Source organism: Carya illinoinensis, chromosome 16, assembly GCF_018687715.1.
Source record: "Carya illinoinensis cultivar Pawnee chromosome 16, C.illinoinensisPawnee_v1, whole genome shotgun sequence".
Lineage (NCBI taxonomy): Eukaryota > Viridiplantae > Streptophyta > Magnoliopsida > Fagales > Juglandaceae > Carya > Carya illinoinensis.
The window spans coordinates 10,818,252-10,828,427 of record NC_056767.1 but is presented as its reverse complement, the minus strand read 5'-3'; the positions used below and the strand labels follow the sequence as shown (position 1 = coordinate 10,828,427).

The window sequence follows — 10,176 nt, the reverse complement described above, 5'->3', positions numbered from 1 at the left end:
CTACAGTTCTACCTACTCAAAGAAAGTAGGAATCAAGAGGTAGCTCTCAATCCCATAGCAATCCATCTTTATTAAGCCCACCCTATGATTTCTACTCGAAATGCTAACAATGCTCATTCAATGCCATTAAAGCTAAGGCGGCTAAGCTAACCACTTGGTAGCACGTTTAATGAAGTCAGGGTTGACTCAGTAAACCATATACCCTGTTACCCAAAACTAATCTATAGTAGGGGTGCTACCGCACCATACGGTGCGGGGTAGCCCCCTCCCCGCACCCCGCCCCGCACCATGCGGGGGTGGAGTTTTCCTCCCCGCCACCCGCTCCCGCATGGTGCGGGGCGGGGTACTCCGCCCCGCTAGGCGGGGTGCGGGGCGGATACCCAATCCGCCCCGTTTTATTTTTACTTCAAATATTAACTATATTTTATTATTTTAAAAAATTATTTCTAGATCTAAAAGTGATAAAAAATATATATTTAGATCTAAATTGTAAATTTAAATTTTGTAAATATGACTATAATTTAAAAATTACGTCATTTTTAAATTTACTAATGCATATTTTGTGTAAGTTGTAGTGTAGTAATTTTTAAACTATATAGTTTTTAAATTTGCTAATGCATAATTTGTAAACAAGTCTAACAAATTATAATATATATATTTATATATACACAATTTGTAAAATATAAATATATATTTATATATATAAACATATATTTATGTTTTTGTAAATATAAATATTTATGTTTATATATATATAACATATATATATATAGCTGAGGGTGGGGCGGGGTTGGGTTCTCCCCGCCCCCGCTAGGGGGACTAGATGCGGGGCGGGGGGCCCCGCCCCGGCCCATGCGGGGCGGTGTACCCCGCCCTGTCGTGCGGGGGCGGGGCGAACGGGGGCGGGGTAGCGGGGTGCGGGGCCCCGTTGCCCACCCCTAATCTATAGGAAATCTTGCTACTTGCACATGACCGAGGTAATCTTTAAATCATTTTTTTTTTAAGCTAAATGTATTAAATCTTAGTGAAAATGGAGGTTCTTTTTGCTTTTAAAAAAAATTTACCTAAATTCTCAGGCGACTAAGCCAGCTGCTTTTCAGCATTGGCTCTGACTAGATTAGATCAACATTTAAATCCAATTTCATATATTAGAAACGTTGTACCCTCTGACTAAGCCTTTTTGTTCTTCATTTTTTTCTTTTTTTGGTAGCCAAGATTTAAATTTCATATATTTGAACTACTTACAAATAAAATTTTTAGTAGTTCTAAGTCTAATCAAATTTACCTTTTGTTCCAACAAGCCTGAGACACTCAACGATCCAGATGAAGCATCTTTGACGCTTTGGTGCTTTTGATTTCCCTACAGTTCTTCTACAGGCAAGCGAATGGAGCTCTAAATGTGGCTAGCAAGATCAGGGAAATCTCCCCTGCTTACATGAAAACAATGAACAAACGTAGCCCCAACCCCTCGTTCGACTCGTTTCTTCGATCTGCAGCCTTGTCATATGTACACTCTATTTGGTTGTAAACGAAAACGAATAACACTTGTAGGTCAATAGGGTAAAGGAAAACACCATCTCGTTTATTTTCAGCAAAAAAATGGTGAAAAGTTATTCTTTTTTCAAATAAACAATAAAACTAAAAATTTGGAAGCCAATACATTTTCAGAAAGACGATTTTTATATGTGAAATTGGAATGCTGGGTGCGATTCTCCTGTTGAGACTACTATGTACTCCAATGACAGAAAATAGAGCGAAATAGAGACTAATGAGAGATGTAAATAGAGAAAGTGAGAGAGGAGTTGGCGACCAGAGATGAAAATGGTGAAGGAAATCCATGGAGGTGGTCACGGAGGAGCCATGGATGGGAGAGATGAAAATGGTAGAAGCACGTTTCTTTTTTGTATGTATTTTCTTCGTTTCCCTCTTTTTTCTATTTTTTTTTAAATAAATTGACATGCCATGTTAGCAGTGTCTGCAAATTGGTACGTGATCCGCTTGCCTATAGAAGAATTGCTTGCTTAAAAAAAAATAATAATAATAATTTTAATTAAATAAATGATAATACTATCGTACGTACCAAATGTTCATCCCAAATATGCATGCCGGTGTAGATAGATTTTTTTCGTTTTTCTTTTATGTATTTTTAAACATATTTAACTATAAAATATATAAATAGTCTTACTGTCATTTTCCTAACAAATTACACGCAGGTTGAAGTTGCACCATACACCAGAAAACTAAGAAGATTTAATACTTTTTTATTTTTTTTATTCAAAAAAGACCGACCAACCGCTGGAACATTTTAGTATTCAAAAAACATGTAAATCCTTGTCGACTCCGCCGATTGACCGTCTCTCTCTCTCTCCAAAATGAAGGCTTCCTTGAAGGGCAGATACGAAACAGAGAAGAGCAACGGCCCAGCCGCCCTTGCTACTCTCGGCTTTAACGCCGGTGATGTCAAGCTCCGAGCTTCCTTGACCGACGCCACTTTCGTCAACGGCCCCAGCTTAAACGGATTGGTTTTAGCTGTCGAGAAACCCGGGTTCTTCCTCGTCGATTACAACGTCCCCAAAAAGGTACTTCCCAATTGCATCGACGCTTTGGTTTCTGATAATTCATGTAGGAAGTAATAAAAATTGGTTCAGTTTTTCAGACGGTGAGTTAGTGCCTTGTTGTTTTTGTTATAATTAATCTTCTTTGGAAATTGAAAGAGAACTTGAACCCTTTGACTCGCTGAGGTTCTAATAGATGCTGTAAGATGGAAATTTCTTCTAATTTCCTTCGAGTACTCAGTTACCGAACAGTTCTAATTTCAATGTTGCGGTGTGTGGAGCAGGATTTCCGGTTTCAGTTCATGAACACAGTTAGGGTTGCGGAGAAACCACTGAAGCTCACTTACATTCACAGCAGAGGCGACAACCGGACCATTTTAGATGGAACCCTGGTGTTCGATTCAGCTAACAAGGTGTCAGCTAATCACGCGCTTGGCTCGAAAAATTGCAAATTGAAGTACACTTACTTGCACGGAGGGGTGACGACATTTGAACCATGCTATGATTTGGCGAAGAACTCTTGGGACTTTGCAGTGGCACGCAAGGTTTACGGTGAGGATGTGTTGAGGGCATCGTACCAGACATCGAGCCAAGTGTTGGGATTGGAGTGGTCGAGGAACTCGAAGCAGATAGGGTCTTTCAAGGTATATAGAAATTCTTGTTTTTGGGTTCTTGATTGATCTTTCAAGACCAGCTTTCCCTTTTTGTGTCGAGAATTGGGTGTTTAAAGAAGCACTTGTACTGAATATTCGTCTGCATTTTGATTCCAAACTAATGTTTTGGAACTCAAATGTGGTAGTTGAGCCTAAGTTTCGCTATCCATTCATCGACATTTAAGAACTTTGATAGTTGTCCTTTTTGGAAAAATCCAAATTTAATTGGTATTAGAATGTGCCAATTGTTTGCTGTGAGAAGCTTTAATAATGGCTTTTTAAATTTTAGAGGCTTATTGGGTTGTATACCTTAAGCTTTCAGATGATTAACTATACAATCTGCCAAAGTCTCACTAGTAGTCCGAGTGGGTTTTCTGATATTTATGGATGATGGCTCTAACATCAGCTTACTTTGTATATAGACACATAGATGAACTTATATCTGGAGTATTTTTATGAAAGGTAGGATCTGTTGAAGAGCTAATGGTATATCTGTGTCAGGGGATATATACATATAATTGTGAAAAAAGTGAGTGGTGGAATGCTAGTAATTTACACCAGACAAAACTTGAACCGGACTTATATTTATATATTTGCATGCATGTACGAATATATGTATGTATATGCATATGTATCCTAGTTTGTGGCTCTGCATGTTCGTAATCTATTAAATAGTACAAGAAGACCATTTCAACGTGGTATTCTTTTAGTGCCTCATAAATGGTGGTTTGGCTTGGGTTTGAGAATGATTAGTCTTCACATGGTTGGTTTCTTGTCTCACTAGTTTTCCAGTTATCGTCCAAGTGGGTTTCTGATGTGTGTGGATGATGGTTCTAACTTCAGCTGACTTTGTATATTAGACACATATTTGAACTTATATCTGGAGTATTTTTGTGGAAGGTAATGTTTGTTGAAGAGCTAATGGTATGTTTGTGAGTGGATGTATACACAGTCCTAAAAAACTTTTGAGCGGTGGCATATTACAAAGAGTTACACTGGACACAACTTGAATCTGACATATATACTCATTTAGATAGATAGATAGATAGATAGATAGACACATGTATTCTGGTTTGTGTTCTGCTTGTTTGTAATCAATTAAATAGAATAAGAAGACCATTTTACCACAGTATTTTTTTTCATGCCCCTCATATACGGTGGCGTGGTTTGGTTTGAGAATGGTTAGCCTTCTTTTTTTAATGAGCAATGATGGTTAGTCTTCGGATATTGGTTTCTTGATCCTCTGCAAAAGGACTTGGTAATTTCAATGAATGGAAATACATTAAGGTTGAATGTCTTTTAATAAGTGTTATTAATTACTAGAAGATATAGGGCTAGAAGATAGAGGCATATCATGTTTGACAATTATGATTGACATGGATGGTGGCCATGGGTGCTACTTTTGAGACTAAGTAGAATTTTGATCTTACTTCAAAACTGCTGTTTGATACTTTTTGTTTTGTTGTACATAAAGGAATTAGAGGTACAAGGATTATTTAAATTTCTACTTTTATCATGATAAAAAGAAATTAGTGAAAAGAGTTTAATTACCTGTATTCACTAGTATCAGTGGTAAGAGTAAGACACCCAATTTTTGACCTGCACTCTGGAATTTATGGCTGAAACACAATGGCATGTGCAAAACTCACTTGTTTTAATCATGAGATAAGACTTTTAACTTCTTGTGTTATATGATCTGCTAGTGCAAAAGTCACTAGCTTTAACCATAAGATAGACTTTTAACTACAGTTCTATGATCTTAATGGCTTTTCTTCTAGATAATCCACACATTCCAGACCCACCCGCTAGTCTTTAGATAAGATTCCAATTTAAACCACCTTTGTCAATGAGGTACTGGAAGTGGGTGGCTTGGATACCTTCAAGGTGGCGGTAATGGAGGTTCTGGCAGTGGCAATAGTTGTGGTAGTAGTTAATGAACGTAGAGGTGGAGTCAAAAGGTGAAACTAGCTTGCACGTCTGCAGTGGCAGTGCAAGTGTGCTGGAGACGATAGTAATGGTGAAAATATGCTTGATGGAGCCTTGGACGTGGCATTATAGTTGTACTGAAATACTGCAGTCAATTCCTCAAGTTTCAAACATTTTTCCCTGTAATTTAATTAAGTCGTACATACCATTCATGCAATTTAAGTGGACCACGGAAATGTTTTAGATTTGAATATATAGTCCAGTATTTAGTAGTTCTGGTCAAGAAACTCCTGGTAATGTTCCTAACATCTTACTTCAAAGTCGAGAAACATTTATTTTTTATCATAAACTAGATCGGACTTCTTTCAAACATATAGATGTCTAGTTTAGAACCGTCTGCACTTATGATTCGACTTTATGTGAGATTTGTTAGAGAGAAAAAATAATCTTTTTAGATTGATACTTGACAATTTGTTTTCTAACTTCGTTATTTTATTTCTTCCAGATTTTAGCATCCGTCAATTTGGCTGAGGAGAAAAAGGTGCCAAAGTTAATTGCTGAGAGTACATGGAATTTCGAGGTTTGATCATCTTAGAGCATATATTTTTTGGGGATTCATTTGCTTGTTGAAATGTCTGGAGATCAGACGTACAACTTTCTAATGGCTGCAAACCCCTGAAACTTTGATCTTCTTTTTGTTCTTGAACACTGTATAATTTATAACTGAGCCGATCTCCTGGCAAGGGCCAGCAGAGTGGCAATGATTGTCAAACTGCTATTTTCGCTTCTGAAATATCTTCCTCTGTTGTTGTAGAAAAACCTGAAAACCTCATGTGATGCAGATTCACATGAACAATGCTGTTCTTCATCCTTGATTTCGTCATTCTCAATCACACTTACTGAGGTGACACCTTTTAAGTGGCTATTTATTCTTAAGTGGTTGACATATAAAATTACTTATAATGTGCTACATAAGTAGTGTGAAAGAGAATGATAAAATCAAGGATGAAAAACGACATTGTTCCCTCTTACCAGCCTAAAATGAAAGGGGGCAGCTGGGCAGGTGCAGGCTTTGGCTAGCATTTATTATAATTCATTATATTAGGATAGCAAACATCCTCGATTTGATCAGGGGCTGCGTCAAACCTTAGGAATAGTAGTTTGTTTGACTAGACAATTATGGTTTGTTTCGGACAGTATGTTTAGGTTGTAATTGTTTTTGGTTGGTTAAACATATTTTCATGCACTTACCAAAATTAAGTTCCTACTTGGGGAGATGAATGTCACGCGCCTGTAACAGTGACAGTAGGGGCCGAAGTCATAGTGGGTTTAGGTTGGGTATTAAGAGTTTAGTAGTTGGGCTCAACCTATGGGTTAAGTGTTAGCCTGTGGCCATCTCTTTGATTTACATGTTATTGTTAATTGGGCCATGGCCCACTTCTTACTTTGATAGATATGTGAGGCCTGTGTTATTTTACTATTGTTTTAGTGTGTTGGCCCTTGGCCCATGAGTTAGTTAAGGGGTCTGGTATTATATGTAGTGAACGTCCCTCTTTTGAGGGCAAGCAGAATCTGAATAGAATTTTGTTTCCCTTTTGATCCTCTTCTTCTTATTCTTCTCTGTTGGAGGTTGCTCCGCTCGAAGTGAGCCATTCTCGGTGCCTTTTTTATGAAGTATTTTCTTGTTACAATGAACTACTTGTTTATTGACCAGCTCTTAGGAAATATGAATCAAATTGTTTATGCCCTTTCTGGTTTGTTTAGCACTCTGATAACACATTTAGACCCGTTTGTTCAGATAAAATGAGATGAGATATTTTAAATAGTAATGAATAAAATATTATTATAATATAAATTTTTAATATTAGTCTTGTATTGGGATTTGAAAATGTTGAATTGTTTATTATATTTTATATAAGAATTTAAAAAAATTGTAATAATCAGATGAAATGAGATTATTTGATTTTTGGTAACCAATCCAGGTTACATGTGCTCAATTACAGTTCCAAATTTAACTTTCACCCAATTAAAAGGAAAATTTGCCATGCACGGGGGAGAAGAAAACAATTTCTTTTTATTAATAAATAAAAATTTTATTAAAACAGATGAAGTCAAGTACATGGGACATATACAAGAGTAACATTTATGCATGAGTGTCTAAAGATACAAGAACAAAATCATGTATGCTCATGATATTAAAGTCTATTGCAATCGACCAATAGAATAAAATATGAAGAAATAAAGTTCTAATCTCGTCCACGTGGAGTAAAGTAATTTCAACTTTCTTAAAAAAATTAAAAATAAAATATCTAAATGGATTAAAGAAATATTAGTGTTTGTTAAGTTAAATTAGAAAAGCTAAGTTTTCTAGCCAATTTTGTTTTAATTTGTTTGAAAATAATTATAACGTGCTTTAAATATAAGGTTATTAAACAATAAATAACTTTTTAATAGTAAAATTTATTATTTAAGCTATAAGCAATAAGTGTAAAATTATTAGATAATATTTTCCATTGTAATCTCAAACATGCACTATAAAAAATATTTTAACCAAAGAAATTTCACAAAAGTAAATTTACAAATTGAATTTATACGGTACGTTAATTTTCTAAAGTTACTTTTACTGTAAAACATATTTAATATATAATATAAAGTTATGTCAGTTTGTAAATTTATTTTATGTAATTTTTTTATGGCTGTAGTACTTCTCTACGAATAATGCTGCAAACTACACTTCAGTTTTGTTTTTATCATCCTACTATATAAAATGTGACATTTTTCATCATTCTTTTATATTTTTAATAAAAAGGTTTAATAATTGCCGGTTTATGCCACTTCATCATAATGAAATAAAAAATAGAATAAGATCATATTTTATTAATAATATCGTAGTTTATAATATCTTCTTTTTATATTTATGTCAAACTTTATATTATAATTTGCTTTGCTATTGGTCGGGCTGATATCGTTGTCCCCTCCTTATTCATATATTTTATAGTTTCTCTTTAATGTGAACGCGGTAACAGGGCACCTTGCCACGTCATAGAGCCCTCTACAAAGTCTTCCCTCTCTGCACTACCTGTTCCACGTGGCAACAGAAGGGATCGAGGCGGCTGCTAATTAAATTTGAGAGAGCCTAGGAGCCATCGGTTGGTGGTACACGCAAAAACTGGATAGAATTTCATTTTCACTGTCATCCTTTTCTTCAGATTGAAAGGAAGTGATTTTATAAAATAAATTTATAAATTAATCAAATTTTATAGGATATATTAGATTTATTTTATAATTAAATAATTTAATAATATGACGTATTATATCAAATTATAATAATTTATAAGTTTAATATTATATAATTCATTTAAAGTTAAAGTATTTTTATTTAATTAAATTTTTTTGTATTTATTCATAAAATATTTTAAATAGTTTATTAATTTTAAATTCTTCTTTCATTTTTGAAAAATTGAGATTTAAAGTAAAAAAGAAAAGATAATGATACCATGTATTCTAATTTATACCACTCATTTGCCCCAATGATGTTGCAACACAATGTGATGTCACGCAACTTCTTAAAAAGATTAAAAAATAAATATATTCAAAATGAAACGGCTCTCGAGAATATAAAAAAATGAAGACTAAAATCCTAGATCATTCCTACTTTTTTATGTTTGTATTTTAAATATTTTTAATAAGCCATATGCCACCACATCGTGATGGTATAACAATGAGACAAAGTAAGTGATATAAATTAAAGGTCATGCCGCTCATGCCGCTATAGTAGCATTACTCAAAACGAAAATACTAATAAAATATGATTCACTCAATACAAAACAATCAAAACTCTCATAAATCTTAGTGCCGTCACTCTCTTTCTCAAACTCTTTTTCAGAAATTTTTTAAATTGCTGGAGAATGAGGAGTCATCTCTCTTTCTGTCTCTCATTCCCTCATTTCTCCATCCCTCTTTTCTCTCCCATTCCCCATTTCCTTCCTTTCTATCTCCATCCCTCATTCTCTTCTTTCTCTCATTCCTTCATTTCTCTTATTTTTTTAATTTATTTTGTTTCTTTCAAGGCTAAAAAGATAGATATACAGTCCTCCGACACTTCTTGTGAAACACGAGTAGCACAATATAATTCCTAGACCGATCGTAGGAAGATAATGGTAGATCACCCATTCCACCAGCTTCTCCTGCCATCATATCATTCAGACCTAACTTTTGTGGTTGAGTTGAAAGTCTACGGGAATATATCTAAACTATAATTCGTCTTTTTCACATCTATTTTTCTGCTTTTATTATTGTTTCTTTTTGTTTATTTAAAAAAAAATTGAGATCGTCTCTAAAACATTTTTTTTTGTAAAGGTTGAGTCCTCTTATCTTTTGGAAGGTGGGGTATGAATTTTTGTTTTAGGCATAGTGCTATCTCTTAGATGTTTTGTTTATAGAGAGCTACACCAGTAATTAAGATCATACTAGTCACAAAAGAAATTTTGTATACTGGTAGAGCTCCAAATGCAACAGTTGTGATATGAGAATTTTCCAGTATGTATCCGGTCATGATTATAACTTTTCTGTAATGAATAAATGAAGTCAGTTTCCCATAAAATAATCATACATACGAATTGGAATTAAATTTGTGACCTGAAAACCTACCATTCATTTATTTTTATGCAAGTTTAATACCTTGATAATTAATAAAACGAAATTGACCTTCTATTTTATGAGAAAGATTTCTAAGGGCAGATTTATTGTGAATATTAAACTTAAAAATACATATAGTTGAAAATAGAAATTCGTAAAAGTATTAATAAATATTAATAATTTATATATGTATAGATATATTTTCAATTTTTCTTTTTTTTAATATATATATATATTATGAAACAATACGACCTAAGTAAGCAATATAAACTCACATATAACATCTAGGCTCATTTATTTTGACTAATTTTTTAAATATGCTAAAGAAATTATTAAACAAACTATTGACTTACATTATGCTAAGATTTATCAATATTTAATCGGTTACTTGAGATTTGTTTAAA

The 10,176-nt window shown here is 34.0% G+C and overlaps 1 protein-coding gene across 1 annotated transcript; it reads left to right on the top strand.

Moving 5' to 3' along the window:
• Window positions 1-2,305: 2,305 nt before the first annotated feature.
• Window positions 2,306-5,953, top strand: LOC122299823 (outer envelope pore protein 24, chloroplastic). Its single transcript, XM_043110282.1, has 3 exons — window positions 2,306-2,579; window positions 2,840-3,199; window positions 5,640-5,953. The coding sequence occupies exons 1-3, from the start codon at window positions 2,373-2,375 to the stop codon at window positions 5,718-5,720; spliced, it is 648 nt and encodes a 215-aa protein (XP_042966216.1). The 5' UTR covers window positions 2,306-2,372; the 3' UTR covers window positions 5,721-5,953.
• Window positions 5,954-10,176: the final 4,223 nt, after the last annotated feature.

Excerpts from the sequence above, each read along its gene's own strand:
- LOC122299823 (XM_043110282.1), top strand. The coding sequence starts at position 2,373 with ATGAAGGCTTCCTTGAAGGGCAGATACGAAACAGAGAAGAGCAACGGC. Across the intron at positions 2,580-2,839 it reads ATTACAACGTCCCCAAAAAG|GATTTCCGGTTTCAGTTCAT; the intron begins GTACTTCCCAAT and ends TGTGTGGAGCAG. Across the intron at positions 3,200-5,639 it reads AGCAGATAGGGTCTTTCAAG|ATTTTAGCATCCGTCAATTT; the intron begins GTATATAGAAAT and ends TATTTCTTCCAG.